Source organism: Nerophis ophidion, linkage group LG25, assembly GCF_033978795.1.
Source record: "Nerophis ophidion isolate RoL-2023_Sa linkage group LG25, RoL_Noph_v1.0, whole genome shotgun sequence".
Lineage (NCBI taxonomy): Eukaryota > Metazoa > Chordata > Actinopteri > Syngnathiformes > Syngnathidae > Nerophis > Nerophis ophidion.
This window is the reverse complement of record NC_084635.1, coordinates 4219587-4237556: the sequence shown is the minus strand read 5'-3', so window position 1 is coordinate 4237556 and position 17970 is coordinate 4219587. Positions and strand designations below refer to the sequence as shown.

At 39.4% G+C, this 17970-nt stretch overlaps 1 protein-coding gene across 1 annotated transcript in view; it reads right to left on the bottom strand.

The window, feature by feature from the left end:
- Positions 1 to 3553: 3553 nt before the first annotated feature.
- prmt3 (protein arginine methyltransferase 3) overlaps positions 3554 to 17970 on the bottom strand; it is a 210583-nt gene continuing 196166 nt past the window's right edge. Inside the window, 1 exon segment of the mRNA XM_061887618.1 lies at positions 3554 to 4036. Coding sequence (XP_061743602.1) covers positions 3927 to 4036 — 110 coding nt within the window. The 3' untranslated portion in view covers positions 3554 to 3926.

Genomic DNA, 17970 nt, shown 5'->3' with positions numbered 1-17970 from the left:
TATATATATATATATATATATATATATATATATATATATATATATATATATCCATCCATTTTCTACCGCTTATTCCCTTTGGGGTCGCTGGTGCCTATCTCAGCTACAATCGGGTGGAAGGATAGGTACACCCTGGACAAGTCGCCACCTCCTCGTATATATATATATATCCATCCATCCATCCATTTTTCTACCGCTTATTCCCTTTAGGGGTCGCGGGGGGCGCTGGCGCCTATCTCAGCTACAATCGGGCAGAAGGCGGGGTACACCCTGGACAAGTCGCCACCTCATCACAGGGCCAACACAGATAGACAGACAACATTCACACACTAGGGACCATTTAGTGTTGCCAATCAACCTATCCCCAGGTGCATGTCTTTGGAAGTGGGAGGAAGCCGGAGTACCCGGAGGGAACCCACGCACTCACGGGGAGAACATGCAAACTCCACACAGAAAGATCCCGAGCCTGGATTTGAACCCAGGACTGCAGGACCTTCGTATTGTGAGGCAGATGCACTAACCCCTCTTCCACCGTGAAGCCCTATATATATATATATATATATATATATATATATATATATATATATATATACACACAAAACGTGTTTCTATACATCAATACACACAAATACGTATGTATGTATATATATATATATATACATGTATATATATATACATACATAATCAATCAATCAATGTTTACTTATATAGCCCTAAATCACTAGTGTCTCAAAGGGCTGCACAAACCACTACGACATCCTCGGTAGGCCCACATAAGGGCAAGGAAAAACTCACACCCAGTGGGACGTCGGTGACAATGATGACTATGAGAACCTTGGAGAGGAGGAAAGCAATGGATGTCGAGCGGGTCTAACATGATACTGTGAAAGTTCAATCCATAATGGATCCAACACAGTCGCGCGAGTCCAGTCCAAAGCGGATCCAACACAGCAGCGAGAGTCCCGTTCACAGCGGAGCCAGCAGGAAACCATCCCAAGCGGAGGCGGAACAGCAGCGCAGAGATGTCCCCAGCCGATACACAGGCAAGCAGTACATGGCCACCGGATCGGACCGGACCCCCTCCACACGGGAGAGTGGGACATAGTAGAAAAAGAAAAGAAACGGCAGATCAACTGCTCTAAAAAGGGAGTCTATTTAAAGGCTAGAGTATACAAATGAGTTTTAAGGTGAGACTTAAATGCTTCTACTGAGGTGGCATCTCGAACTGTTACCGGGAGGGCATTCCAGAGTACTGGAGCCCGAAATGAAAACGCTCTATAGCCCGCAGACTTTTTTTGGGCTATATATATATGTATATAAATTTATATACATATATATATATTTATGTATATACACATGTATGCATGTGTATATACATAAATATATAGACATATGTATGTGTATATATATGCACATATATATGTATAAATATATACATGAATGCATATACATACATATATATACATCTATGCATGTATATATATATGTATTAAAACATATATAATATACATATACATATGTATATATATATATGCACATGTATGCATGTATATATATATATATATATATATATATATATATATATATATATATATATATATACACACACACATACATACATTTGTTGAGTTTATACCAAAAAGTTCTATTTTGGTTTCATCTGACCACAATCCTCTGCTGTATCATCCATGTATCCATTTTGGTATAAACTCAACTTGTTGTGTTTGGAGGAAGAAGAATACTGAGTTGCATCCCAAGAACACCATACCTACTGTGAAGCATGGGGGTGGAAACATCATGCTTTGGGGCTGTTTTTCTGCTAAGGGGACAGGACGATTGATCCGTGTTAAGGAAATAATGAATGGGGCCATGTATCGTGAGATTTGGAGCCAAAACCTCCTTCCATCAGTGAGAGCTTTGAATGGTTGACCAAATACTTATTTTCCACTATAATTTACAAATAAATTCTTTAAAATTCCTGGATTTTTTTTTTCACATTCTGTATCTCACAGTTGAAAATGACAGACCTCTGTCATCATTTGAAGTGGGAGAACTTGCACAATCGCTGGCTGACTAAATACTTTTTTGCCCTACTGTATATGTGTCTGTGTGTACATATGTATGTATTTATACATACATACATACATACATGTATACATATACATACACACCTATGTATATGTATATTTTACATATATGTATAGATTCCAGAAAACACGGGAGTGAGATGTTCTACCTCTTGTGCGAAACACAAATGCATAAAATGACTTAACACATTAAATGACGAGTAAAACATTTAAAAACACAACAACCAACTTCTAAAACATCAAAAACGACTCCAAAACACATAAAATGACTCCGAAGAGATGCACAGTGACTTCTAAAACGTAAATTACTCCTAAAACACGTAACAAGACTCCTAAAACTCATAATAAGACTCCTAAAACACATTAAGACTCCTAAAACACGTAAAAAACTAATAAAACACGGAAAAATACTCCTAAAAACATGTAAAAAACAACAACTCCTAAAACAAATTTATACTGTATATATATATGTATATATACATACATATATATGGATACATATATGTATCTCTACCTATATATATATATATATAAATCTATATATATATATATATATGTGTATATATATATATATATATATATATATATATATATATATATATGTATGTATGTATGTACACCCTTGGATGAGGTGGCAACTTGTCCAGGGTGTACATCGCCTTCCGCCCGATTGTAGTTGAGATAGGCACCAGCGCCCCCCGTGACCCCAAAGGGAATAAGTGGTATAAAATGGATGGATGGTATGTACACCCAGGACAAGTCGCCACCTCATCGCAGGGCCAACATAGACAGACAGACAACATTCACACTCATATTTTTTGAGACTTCATTTTGGAAAAAGTGCCACAAAAAAGTAAAATTGCAGACCATAATTGAGAACTACATCATGCATGGAAAAGGAGAAAATTAATTTGGTTTCATTTCCAACATTCGTCATACAACATAAATATACCTTTATTCAGTTCACATTATCTATTTTTTTGGCCTAAATTATTTTTTAAATTAAGTGCATTATTATTATTATTATTATTATTATTATTATTAGGTGTATAAGATAAACAATAAATAAAATAAATAAAAATAATAATGCAATTTCATTTTGAAAAATACATTTGCACCACATTAATCTACAATGAATCATTGACATTTTTTGTAGTTAAAATATAGCTTAATCACATTTTTACACAAGTTCAATGTGGCCCAAAAAATGGAAAAACACTAATACAGAATATATCAGTATACGTTACAGGTGGTCCAAAAAAAAATCGATTCACATTCTAGTTTATTCCGATTTTAAGCAAGTCATAATTTTCAAAAATCAACTTCAAGAATTAAATTATTTTTTTAAATCAGTTTAATAAAAAAAAATGTGTGTAAGTCATCAACCAAAATGTTTTTTTTTATTTTAATTTTTTAAACAGGTTTTGACCAGGTTTTAGTTAAATTATTATACCAAATAATACATTGTGAAAATCAGCCTGAATCGAGAATTGTACTGAATTCTAAATCGAATAGTCACCCCAAAAATCGGTATCGGTGCAAATCTTGAGTCGCTCGAAGACTTCCCACCTCTATTATTTAGTACACATACTTATGAAGCCTGTGTGGATGATAATGCAGGAACACAATAATGCTAATAATCATATATATATAATAAGTACTACAATGTTATGTTTCTCATTCACGCTTGCATTAATTAACTGTACAATATGACACACAAAAACCATATTTAGATTTTTTTTTTTTTAATTACAAGTAAGAAATACTTGGTGGACACAAAGTTGAAAGGCTAATGGATTTAAAAAATAAAAATAAAAACACATTTGTTTTTGTATGACATTACTGAAGGCTGTAGGTCAGCTTCCTGTCTCGGACATCAAAGGTGACCAACAGTGAGCGAGGATCCTTTTTGTTTTTACGCACCGTGATCTTTCCTCGAAGCTCCTCCCCTACAAAGTATAGAGCATACACAGTATTAGTACACTTACATATTTTTAAATGAGATTACAAATGATCATGATCAGTAGATCAGTCTTTGAGGTTCCAAATGTGTTTGCTGAGTTCTGTAGAATTCCGCAAAGTCTGGTTTCTAAAGGAAAGGAACCTCAAAGACAATAATGTAGAATATTCAATAACATGGCAAATTCTTGCATCCAGCACACCTTACAACAGTGGTAATAAAAGATGCAACCTATGCTTGAAAGAGAAACTGTTTATTATATATCATCCAGATCTATCATCCCTCAACAAGCGCAGTGAAATAATTTCAACATGCCGCCACAGACGGAAACACCTCCTAGGTAACACATGAGCCAATCACCACACCCCTACGCCTGCCTGTACCCACCCACTCTGTGCCCTATATAAACCATTGTATGTGAATGCTTCCATTAAAATCTCCTGATGATTGAGGGAACCCCTCATGAAACAGTTCTGTAGAGATGAAGTAGTCTTGTGATTTTTCCCACACCTACATATTGCGCTCTACCACGGTATCGAGCACTATTCTCTGGATAATCCAATCAAGACACATATATATATATATATATATATATATATACACATATATATATATATATATATACATATCAGGGGTCAGCAGCCTTTACCGCTCTAAGAGCCATTTCGACCCGTTTCACAAAATGAGGAAGACAATGGGAGCCACAACTATTCTCACCAATATAATAATAATAATAATAATAATATATTTTATTTGTAAAAAGCACTTTACGTTGAGCAAACAACCTCAAAGTGCTACAGTGTAAAAAAATAGTAATAATAAAAATAAATAAAATATAAAACTAGAAACAGCCCAAAGGCTAGAACCAGCATGCATGTCTATAGAAAGGCTTTTTTTGAAAAAGATGGGTTTTTAAGCCTTTTTTAAAAGCATCCACAGTCTGAGGTGCCCTCAGGTGGTCAGGGAGAGCGTTCCACAGACTGGGAGCAGCGTTCCATTGTTCGAAGCTTTGTCCGTGGAGGTTGGAGGAGGTTAGCCTGTATGGAGCGGAGGTGTCGTGTGGAGGATTTGGGGCTGAGCAGTTCCTTGAGGTAGAGGGGGGCATTTCCATGGAGGCACTGGTGAGTTAGTAGGGAGATTTTGAATTCAATCCTGAATGGAACAGGAAGCCAGTGAAGGGATTTGAGAGTTGGTGTGATGTGGTCATGTTTCCGCACTCTCATCAGGATCCTCGCAGCACTATTTTGTATGTACTGCAGCTTCTGGATGTTCTTGCTGGGGATCCTGACAAGAAGTGTGTTGCAGTAGTCGAGCCTGCTGGTGGTTTGATTGATTGATTAAAACATGTATTAGTAGATTGCACAGTACAGTACATATTCCGTACAATTGACCACTAAATGGTAACACCCCAATAAGTTTTTCAACTTGTTTAAGTCGGGGTCCACGTTAATCAATTCATGGTCACCCAGATGACAAGAATAAGGGCGTGCTATGAAGCCATTGGCTTTGTCGCCAACTACAACATGTACAGACATCTTGCCAGTCCAGTAACTTGTTGTATGTGGCTTCCGCAGATGCACGCACACGACTGGAAGGCATACTGGGTGACACAGAGTACACTGACGGTTGTGATATAAACAACTTTAACACTCCTACTAATATGCGCCACACTGTGAACCCACACAAAAGAAGAATGACAAAGACATTTCGGGAGAAAATCCTCCCAGTAACACAACATAAACGCAACACAAGAAATACCCAGAATCCTTTGCATCCATGACTCATCCTGACTATGTTATACACCCCACGAGCACAAAACCCCGCCCACCTCAACCACACAGAGGGGGTTTATATATATATATATATATATATATATATATATATATATATATATATGCAATCCTCACGCTACGCTACGTTACACAGTTTCCATGGCTGGAGGTTACGAGAGGACATGGAGGCAGAAAGTGCTGAGTGCGGCGCTTTCTCCCGCAAAGCGTTCGCCATCATTTCTCTCACGTCCCAGTCGTTGCCGTAGCAACACTACTGTTACACTGCCGCTGCTGGCGCCGCACTCTGGGACTGTCACTCCGCTGCAGAGAAGGCGACGGCGCTCTGCAGCAGAGGTTTGTGTATCGCTGGCCAAAGGAAGCAGGGAAGTGAAACCAACAAGAGACTTGCCGTTTAAGCGGAGGAAGATTGCAGACGGGTGAAGGATTTATGGCGAGGACATCAGGCTGATGAATAGATTTTTGTCTTCAGGTCATCGCTCGTAGTATTAGAATCAGAAATACTTTATGAATCCCAGAGGAGAAATTAAGATTTTCAGCACAATCCCATTCAAGAGCAGACAAACATTACAGGGAGACAGAACAGGATCAAACATTACAGGGAGACAGAACAGGATCAAACATTACAGGGAGACAGAACAGGATCAAACATTACAGGGAGACAGAACAGGATCAAACATTACAGGGAGACAGAACAGGACCAAACATTACAGGGAGACCGAACATGATCACACATTACAGGGAGACAGAACAGGATCAAACATTACAGGGAGACGGAACAGGATCATACATTACAGGGAGACAGAGCAGGATCAAACATTACAGGGAGAGAGAACAGGATCAAACATCACAGGGAGACAGAACAGGATCAAACATTACAAGGAGACAGAACAGGATCAAACATTACAAGGAGACAGAACAGGATCAAACATTACAGGGAGACAGAACAGGATCCAACATTACAGGGAGACAGAACAGGATCCAACATTACAGGGAGACAGAACAGGATCAAACATTACAGGGAGACAGAACAGGATCAAACATTACAGGGAGACAGAACAGGATCAAACATTACAAGGAGACGGAACAGGATCAAACATTACAGGGAGACAGAACAGGATCAAACATTACAGGGAGACAGAACATGATCAAACATTACAGGGAGACAGAACAGGATCAAACATTACAGGGAGACGGAACAGGATCAAACATTACAGGGAGACAGAACAGGATCAAACATTACAGGGAGACAGAATAGCATCAAACATTACAGGGAGACAGAAGATGATCAAACATTACAGGGAGACAGAACAGGATCAAACATTACAGGGAGACAGAACAGGATCAAACATTACAGGGAGACAGAACAGGATCAAACATTACAGGGAGACAGAACAGGATCAAACATTACAGGGAGACAGAAGATGATCAAACATCACAGGGAGACAGAGCAGGATCAAACATTACAGGGAGACAGAACAGGATCAAACATTACAGGGAGACAGAACAGGATCAAACATTACAGGGAGACAGAACAGGATCAAACATTACAGGGAGACAGAATAGGATCAAACATTACAGGGAGACAGAACAGGATCAAACAATACAGGGAGACGGAACAGGATCAAACATTACAGGGAGACAGAACAGGATCAAACATAACAGGGAGACAGAACAGGATCGCTGATGGGTCTGCCAACTTCTGGCGCCCCTTACAAAAAAGGTGAGAAATAGGTAACCTTGTGAGGGGGTAAACCCTCATAGCCATAGCACACATAAGCATGTGTGTAAGAGGGAAACATCAAACATCCGATAACACAAAGGACATTTAATACATTAAAAGAGCAGAGCTGATGCAATCAACCATTTCTACATAAAGCAAAAAAAATTGATAAAATAAAAATTCCATCCATTTCCTACCGCTCGTCCCTTTTAGGGTCGCTGGAGCCTATCTCTCGGGAGTAGTTTCGGGCATGTCCGACTGGTAGGAGGCCACGGGGAAGACCCAGGACACGTTGGGTAGACTATGTCTCCTGGCTGGCCTGGGAACACCTCGGGGTCCCCCGGGAGGAGCTGGACAAAGTGGCTGGGGAGGAGGAAGTCTGGGCCTCCCTACTTGGGCTGCTGCCCCCGCGACCCGACTTCCGATAAGCGGAAGAACATGGATGGATTATCAAAGTATTTCTGATTCTGATATATTTGTTTGACGGAAAATGAGACAACGTGGTTTTTGGACACCGACGACGATCAAGTGACGTTTTCAGTTTCAACTTCTTTGGCCCTTCGGACTTCAGAGAACTGAAGGTTTGGCTCAATCCAATCCACTTTATTTGTAAAGCACATTTAAACAACAAAAATGTTTCCAAAGTGCTGCACAACAATATTCAAATATTATCCTTGGCTCCACCATTGACTGCATAATAAATACAAAAACAAATATGATTAAAATTGATTTTAAAGGTTAAAGCCAATTAAAACAATAACTACAAATCAACATATAAAAACACATAGGACCACAAAGCCAGAGAATGAAAGTGGGTCTTTAAGAAGAGACTTAAAGTCCTACTGAAAGCCACTACTAGCGACCACGCAGTCTGATAGTTTATATATCAATGATGAAATATTAACATTGCAACACATGACAATACGGCCGCTTTAGTTTACTAAATTGCAATTTTAAATTCCGCGCGAAAGTATCATGCTAAAACGTCGCGGTATGACGTCACAGATTGTAGAGGACATTTTGTTCCAGCACCGTTCACAGCTATAAGTCGTCTCTTTTCATCGCATAATTCCACAGTATTCCGGACATCTGTGTTGCTGAATCTTTTGCAATTTGTTCAATGAATAATGGAGACGTCAAAGAAGAAAGCTGTAGGTGGGAAGCGGTGTATTGCGGCCGCCTTTAGCAACACAAACACAGCCGGTGTTTCATTGTTTACATTCCCGAAAGATGATGGTGAAGCTTTACTATGGAACAGAGCGGTCAAGCGAACACGGTTGGATTGGACCACGCACATAAAGTACAGTGTATTATGCAGCGATCATTTTGAAAGATCGTGTTCGGAAGAGGGTTACTCGCAAAGGGCAGAGATGGGCATCGCCACCGCCCGTCGACTGGTGCTGAAGAAACGTGCAGGGCCGACCCTCAGGTTGTACAGGTACGACCATATAATCTCACTAAAACACTAGTAACACAATAAGCAGATAAGGTATTTTCCAGAATTATATTAGTAAATTTGTCTAATAACATCTGAATCGCTCTCACTGTATAGTCTTTTTTTTTTTGTAGTCCTTCACTCTCACTTTCCTCATCCAAGAAGCTTTCATCCTCGCTCAAATTAATGGGGAAATCATCGCTTTCTCGGTCCAAATCGCTCTCGCTGCTGGTGGCCATGATTGTAAACAATGTTCAGATGTGAGGAGCTCCACAACCCGTGACGTCACACGCACATCGTCTGCTACTTCCGGTACAGGCAAGGCTTTTTTATTAGCGACCAAAAGCTGCAAACTTTATCGTGGATGTTCTCTACTAAATCCTATCAGCAAAAATATGGCAATATCGCGAAATGATCAAGTATGACACATAAAATGGACCTGCTATCCCCGTTTAAATAAGAAAATCTCATTTCAGTAGGCCTTTAAAAGTTAAAGCCAATTAAATCAGTAACTACACATCAACATTTAAAAACTAAGAGGACCACAAAGCCAGAGAATAAAAGTGGGTCTTTGAGACGTGATTTAAAGGCCTACTGAAATGAGATGTTCTTATTTAAACGGGGATAGCAGGTCCATTCTATGTGTCATACTTGATCATTTCGCCATATTGCCATATTTTTGCTGAAAGGATTTAGTAGAGAACATCGATGATAAAGTTCGCAACTTTCGGTGCTAACAGAAAAGCCTTGCCTGTACCGGAAGTCGCAGACGATGACGTCACATGTTTGATTGTTGCCCACATCTGAGGTCCTCTCCAAGGTTTCTCATAGTCAGCATTGTCACTGGCGTCCCACTGGATGTGAATTCTCCCTGCCCACTGGGTGTTGAGTTTTCCTTGCCCTTTTGCGGGTTCTTCCGAGGATGTCGTAGTCGTAATGATTTGTGCAGTCCTTTGAGACATTTGTGATTTGGGGCTATATAAATAAACATTGATTGATTGATTGATGACATATATATGAAATACTCGAGTTGGTGAATTATACGCCACCCCTCTTAACCCTTGTATTATGTTGGGAAAAATAACATTGATTATGTTGCGGGTCGTTTTGACCCGTACTGCGTAAATGCACTCAAAACAGTCAAGAAAACAGGTTAAACCAATAACAATTTTATTTTAGGTTATATAAACATTTAGAAAAGTGACATACAATACATTTTTTATTCCAATTGTATTATGTTAAGGGTCAATTTGACCCATTTCAGTTTTTGTGTTGATCAAAGTACTGGTAATCTTTTCTTTTTCTTGCTGAAATCTGGTGACTTTTCCTCATCTAGGGTCATGAACTGGTGTGTAAATCTGGACCCTTTGTTGTGTAGTGGAATGTTTGTGCAGAGTTTGTATAAAAAGATGATGTTGCGAGTCATTTTGACCCTGGCGCTTTAATGTGGGTAAATAGCTGTTCAGATCCAAAAATAAACATGTCTCCTTGATGTACTTTTTACTTTGATGTACAATTGTTTGTATTTTGATTGTCTCTGAGACCCAGAGCCAGGTGTGTGAAGAGAGGGAACTTTCTCACACTTGTCCTTGTCTCCTCAGATGTCGTCCTTCTGGAGCTCATTTTTGGTGAGTTTGTCAAAGAGATGACATGAGAACAGTGACAAGGACACGTTTGAGAAAGTTCCCTCTCTTCACACACCTGGCTCTGGGTCTCAGAGGCAATCAAAATACAAACAATTGTACATCAAAGTAAAAAGTACATCAAAGAGACGTGTTTATTTTGGCTATTTACCCACATTAAAGCGTCTGGGTCAAAATGACCCGCAACATCATCTTTGTGTACAAACTCTGCAAGACATTCCACTACACAACAAAGTGTCCAGATTTTACACACCAGTTCATGACCCTAGATGAGGAAAAGTCCCCAAATTTCAGCAAGAAAAAGAAAGGTTAACCAGTACTTTGATCAACACAAAAACTGAAATGGGTCAAATTGACCCTCAACATAATAGAATGGGTTAACCACACCCCCTGACCCCCCACCCCCACCTCCCGAAATCAGAGATCTCAAGGTTGGCAAGTATGGACGGACCACTGCAGAAATGGGCATGAAAACGGTCTGAGACCAAGACCTCCTAACTTGACCAGGACAACACAGTTCAAGTCCCGAAAGTGAGTCCTGGCACAGTTATTGTCGCGGACAAAACACATTTAAAGCTCTTTCTCGGGCAAACGCTAAGTAGGTGAAAGCGTGGAAGAAGGACCCTCCTCTTCAATAGCTGAGCCGCACAAAAACACAGCGGAGCGTGACAAATGATTTGCTGTTTAATTTATTACGCCGCCAGCCGAGAGGATTCGCCGGGATGTTTTGTTCCAGCCCGGCGCCCGCGTGCTCTCTCCCGCCTCGCCACCTCCCACGGAAACGCAGCCTGAGAGTTAATTACTCTTGCACTCGTACCGACGCATCAAAACGGATTCGTTTTTCCGCCGCGATAAATCACCGCGGACGGTGAGCGCAAACCGCCGGATGTTTACGCCGGGTTCTTACTGCAGCCAATCACAGCGCTGAAGGCTTTCCTCAGCCCAAACACATAAGAGGTCGCGCTCTGTTTTTCTGCAGGGGTCTGAGACGGTTTCATCAACTTCAAGGTGACTTTCGGGAGTTCTTCTCTCTTATAGCCAGAGGATAGTTTGGTGTAGGACAGGATGTCCAAAGTGCGACCCGGGGGGACATTTGTGGCCCGCAGCTAATTGTTTATCGGCCCGCCACACATTCTGGAAATGCTATTGCAAAAATCAATCAATCAATGTCAATCAATGTTTACTTATATAGCCCTAAATCACTAGTGTCTCAAAGGGCTGCACAAACCACCACGACATCCTCGGTAGGCCCACATAAGGGCAAGGAAAACTCACACCCAGTGGGACGTCGGTGACAATGATGACTATGAGAACCTTGGAGAGGAGGAAAGCAATGGATGTCGAGCGGGTCTAACATGATACTGTGAAAGTTCAATCCATAATGGATCCAACACAGTCGCGAGAGTCCAGTCCAAAGCGGATCCAACACAGCAGCGAGAGTCCCGTTCACAGCGGAGCCAGCAGGAAACCATCCCAAGCGGAGGCGGATCAACAGCGCAGAGATGTCCCCAGCCGATACACAGGCAAGCAGTACATGGCCACCGGATCGGACCGGACCCCCTCCACTAGGGAGAGTGGGACATAGAAGAAAAAGAAAAGAAACGGCAGATCAACTGGTCTAAAAAGGGAGTCTATTTAAAGGCTAGAGTATACAAATGAGTTTTAAGGTGAGACTTAAATGCTTCTACTGAGGTAAAAAAAGGACATTAAAAATATTGGAATGAGGTGAAATCTATCAAAAAAAAGTTGCAATGTTGACACAAAGTTGCCATGCAGGCTGTTTTTTTTTTTTGTCTTTATTTTACCATGTAAAAAACATCTTTACCATGAATCGATTAACGTGGACCCCGACTTAAACAAGTTGAAAAACTTATTGGGGTGTTACCATTTAGTGGTCAATTGTACGGAATATGATGCCCTCAGGCAGGAGATACAAGACAATAAAATGCCGGACAAACCGTTTTAAAAACACTTTTTACCCGAGAGCAATAGTGTCGCTGAACACAAGATAACAATAATGACTGTGCATGAGAGCTGTATGCTAGGTATTTTTATGTATTTTTTTTATCCATTTATCTATGTTCTTATGCACGTTTTTGCACTAAATTAGTTTGCATACAATTTCGTTGTACAATGACAAATGACAAAGATATATTCTATTCTACTGTACTGTGCAATCTACTAATTACAAGTTTCAATCAATCAATTATTTTATTTATATTTTTTTGGCATTGCTCAAAACAAAAAATAATGACAAAAAAAAAATCCATGTTATAATTAATCATTTTCAAAGCTCCAATTAGTTCAAAAATTTCACTTTAAAATGTTTTATGTGGTATCCATCCATCCATTTCCTACCGCTTTTTCCCTTTTGGGGTCGTGGGGGGCGCTGGCGCCTATCTCAGCTACAATCGGGCGGAAAGCGGGGTACACCCTGGACAAGTCGCCGCCTCATCGCAGAGCCAATGTGGTATATATTGCATATATTGTGCAGTTGCCATATAAAAACTAAGTTTTCTTTGACAAAAGAGCATAAAAAAAACCTAAAATCGACTGATATACCGTATTCCCTTGAATTGCCGCCGGGGCGCTAATTAATTTAAAACCCCTTCTCACTCCTGCGCTTACCAAAGGCATGCGGTAAAAGTAAGCATTGTCAGAGTTATTTGATGACGAACCCCAAGATGCAGAGATGGAGGCAGGCATGGATTGAGCAAACATGATTTTGATATAAATACTAAGACAAAACCAAACAAAGGGTTCAAACCAAAAGCGCGCACGTGGGCGGATAAAAAACAAAAGGCCTTTAGCATAGAAGCTAACAAGAAACCAAAAGGAACTTTAGCATGGAAGCTAGAAGATAACAAACAGAGAAACTGGAAATAGTTATGGCTAACAAAAACAGCTTACAGCTACGACGACCAGGACAAGATGTAGCACGACAGGTAATAACTGAAATGATGCAAGACACGACAGGTAGCAAAGACACAAAAGTGACATGAGGCAACAACAATACAAATGACAATACAACGATCCAGCAACTGACACAAGACAAAGGAGTTACAAATAGGAGCCGGCTGATTGGCAACAGGTGTGGCCAGATGCCAATCAGCCGCAGCTGAAGGGGAACACAGCACCCAGGGAACAAGACAGGAAGCTGACAAAACAAGAGCACTAGACAGGAACTAAGGACAGGAAATACTAAACACACTGAGGAAGAACACAGCACTCAGGGAACAAGACAGGAAGCTGACAAATTAAGAGCACTTAACAGGAACTAAAAGGCAGGAAATACTAAACACAGGAAACAGACAAATGCAGAGGAAAAAACTAAAACATAGACAAACTGTCAGGGACAAGCCTGACAAGCATGTGCTAATTATTTTAAAACCTCTTCTCACTCCGGCACTTACCAAAGGTATGCAGTAAAAAATTGAGTGTGACGTAAGCTTGGACCTTAAATCCTACTGAATAGCTCTTAATCTTCTTCCCTTTCTGCGATTTCAAATTATCGGTATTTAAATCAGCCTCCTCCATTTTGAAAATGATGACGGGGGAAGTGTCAAAAAGGAATCTTTAACATCAATATTTATGGAACATGTCAAAAAAAATATCTAGCTGTCAACACTGAATATTGCATTGTTGCATTTCTTTTCAACATTCATATTTTGTTGAAGTATTATTTAATAAATATATTTATAAAGGATTTTTGAATTGTTGCTATTTTTAGAATATTTAAAAAAAATCTCACGTACCCCTTGGCATACCTTCAAGTACCCCATTTGAGAACCACTGTTTTAGGGCTCTAATTACTAAATACTGCATATTTCCGTTTTACTTTTAAAGCGTTTAATAAAAAATAATAATAAAAATTTGACTTATTTTTAACATTTTATTAACTGAGACCCTTTATGGTCCCCGGGACCCCTAAAGGTAAAATATTTATTTAAAATCCATATATTTTGTTATGGTTTGATTTTTAACATTTTATTAACTGAGACCTTTTATGGTCCCCGGGACCCCTAATTGTAAAATATTTATTTAAAATCCATATATTTTGTTATGATTTGATTTTTAACATTTTATTAACTGAGACCCTTTATGGTCCCCGGGACCCCTAAAGGTAAAATATTTATTTAAAATCCATATATTTTGTTATGGTTTGATTTTTAACATTTTATTAACTGAGATCCTTTATGGTCCCCGGGACCCCTAAAGGTAAAATATTTATTTAAAATCCATATATTTTGTTATGGTTTGATTTTTAACATTTTATTAACTGAGACCATTTATGGTCCCCGGGACCCCTAAAGGTAAAATATTTATTTAAAATCCATATATTTTGTTATGGTTTGATTTTTAACATTTTATTAACTGAGACCCTTTATGGTCCCCGGGACCCCTAAAAGTAAAATATTAACTTAAAATCCATATATTTTGTTATGGTTTGATTTTTACTGTGATGAGATGGTGACTTGTTCAGGGTGTACCCCGCCTTCCGCCCGATTGTAGCTGAGATAGGCGCCAGCGCCCCCCGCGACCCCGAAAGGGAATAAGCGGTAGAAAATGGATGGATGGATCGGTTTGATTTTTAACATTTTATTAATTGAGACCCTTTATGGTCCCCGGGACCCCTAAAGGTAAAATATTTATTTAAAATCCATATATTTTGTTATGGTTTGATTTTTAACATTTTATTAACTGAGACCCTTTACGGACCCCTAAAGGTAAAATATATATTTAAAATCCATATATTTTGTTATAGTTTGATTTTTAACATTTTATTAACGGAGACCCTTTATGGTCCCCGGGACCCCTAAAGGTAAAATATTGATTTAAAATCCATATATTTTGTTATGGTTTGATTTTTAACATTTTATTAACGGAGACCCTTTACGGACCCCTAAAGGTAAAACATTTATTTAAAATCCATATATTTTGTTATGGTTTGATTTTTAACATTTTATTAACTGAGACCCTTTATGGTCCCCGGGACCCCTAAAAGTAAAATATTTATTTAAAATCCATATATTCTGTTCTGGTTTGAAAATGAAAAATATCAGAATGGCTCCCGCATGCTTTAATTTTTCCGTGTGCGGCCCTCAGTGGAAAAAGTTAGGACACCCCTGGTGTAGGACTATGCAAGCACTCTTGTGAATTTTAGTGTTTAAAAAAAAGAAGAAAAGGAGTGGTGAGTGAGTGCGTGTGTTATAAAAGATACCATACACCCTATCAAGCGATCAGAGGACGCTGTTAAAAACTCAATTTCTGGTTTACGGCCCCTGGAGGAGTTTGAGGACGGTCTGGGTGTGGAGGTGGAGAGAACACATCAATAATGCCGCTCTCTCTTTCTCACCTCGACTGTTGGTCTGATTCTCTCCCTCCTGCGTGCATACAGTCGTGGTCAAAAGTTTACATACACGTGGAAAGCAGACAGAGACACTGAAAAGATGCTATTGTTTGTGCTATTTTTGGACTAGTTGGCCCACTGCAGCTGCTGCGGGTTGAACGTCTACAGCAGGGGTGTCAAACTCTAATACAGAGTGGGCCAAAATGTAAAACTGAACAAAGCCGCGGGCCAAGGTTGAACAAGTGAACCTTTTAATAGGGACCCAAACAAGTTTTGCATTGAATATTAAAGAAGCAAGGCTTATATAACTTTTTAGTAACATGCAAAATCGAGTTTCAAATAATAATAATAATAATTAAATTAAAGCTGCAAGCAGCGTTGGTCGGGTCCTCCTTTGGCTGCTGCCCCCGCGACCCAAGCCCTGGTCTAAGTCAGACCTACATAGAGGTTTTTGTTTCATGTCTCTACGACATTCCTAACAGCAGTTACAAGCAGTTTTGGCTGTGTTTTTTCCTAGGGGGCGCTAGAGCGCTATTTTAATTTTTGGGGTTAGGTTTTTTTATTGGATGGCAATTTTTGCCAGTCCTGATGTGTGTGTAAAATTTGGTGAGTTTTGTCGCATGTTAAGGGGGTCAAATTACAAATCGGCGTTTCTGGATGTTGTTGATAAATGGCTTTAACTTGGCATAGTAGAGCTTTAACTTGCACTTTGAAGCATTTTAAGGGGGTCAAATTACAAATCGGCGTTTCTGGATGTTGTTGATAAATGGCTTTAACTTGGCATAGTAGAGCTTTAACTTGCACTTTGAAGCATTTTAAGGGGGTCAAATTACAAATCGGCGTTTCTGGATGTTGTTGATAAATGGCTTTAACTTGGCATAGTAGAGCTTTAACTTGCACTTTGAAGCATTTTAAGGGGGTCAGATTTCAGCTCAAAGAGGCAAAAATGACATTTTTTTAGGAAACTTTGCGTAGGGGTTCTTTGAAGGCGCGTAAAATCAAAACCGGAGCATTAATCAAAACTCTGTGAGAATAACTTTTAATCAAAAGGGTTCAATCTCTCTTCTGTGCGAGTTTAAAGCCGAAACGACAGACGAACTCAGAGGAGATAACGTTTGAAAAAAGGTGACGGGTGTTTGCAAAACTTTTATTTTGAAGGGGTAATTTTTAACTTCCTGTTGATTTTTGCTGAAGGATGTCAATAATTAAAATGTAGGTCTAAGTGAGACCTACATACAAGTTTTTGTTTCATGTCTTTCCGGCATTCCTACCGGAAGTTACAAGCAGTTTTGTCTGTGTTTTCTTCCTCGAAGCAGTTTTTGCTGTGTTTTGAACAAAAATTGCGCTAGAGCGCAATTTTGACTTTTTTTTTTTCATTAGATCACAATTTCTGCCAGTCCTGATGTGTGTGCCAAGTTTGGTGAGTTTTGAAGCATTTTAAGGGGGTCAAATTTCAGCTCAAAGAGGCAAAAATTGAATTCTTTGCGAAAATTTTGTTTTGAAGGTTTTTTTTTCCAACTTCCTGTTGATTTTTGCCCTAGAAGGTAGAATTATGAAATGAAGGTCTAAGTTAGACCTACGTGACAGTTTTTGTTTCATGTCTGTACGACATTCCTAACGGAAGTTACAAGCAGTCTGTTTTTCTTTCCTTCCTAGGGGGCGCTAGCGCGCAATTTAGATTTTTCTGGTTTGGGTGCCTAATAAGTTGGGAAGGCGTGCCAGACCGATGTGTGTGTCAAATTTGGTGAGTTTTGAAGCATGTTAAGGGGGTCAAATTACAGCGCATAGGTGCGGAATAAAGAAAGAAAGAAAGAATAATAATAAAACGCACCAGTTTCTATAGGGTCCGCCAGGCCCATTGCAAAGGACTCATGTGGAGTCTGGCGGACCCTAAAAATATCAATGGCATATTAAATACAATTTTAATACAAATTGAATGCCTAGTTTCTATTTGCAGCCTTCTGAGGTAAATATCAAAATAA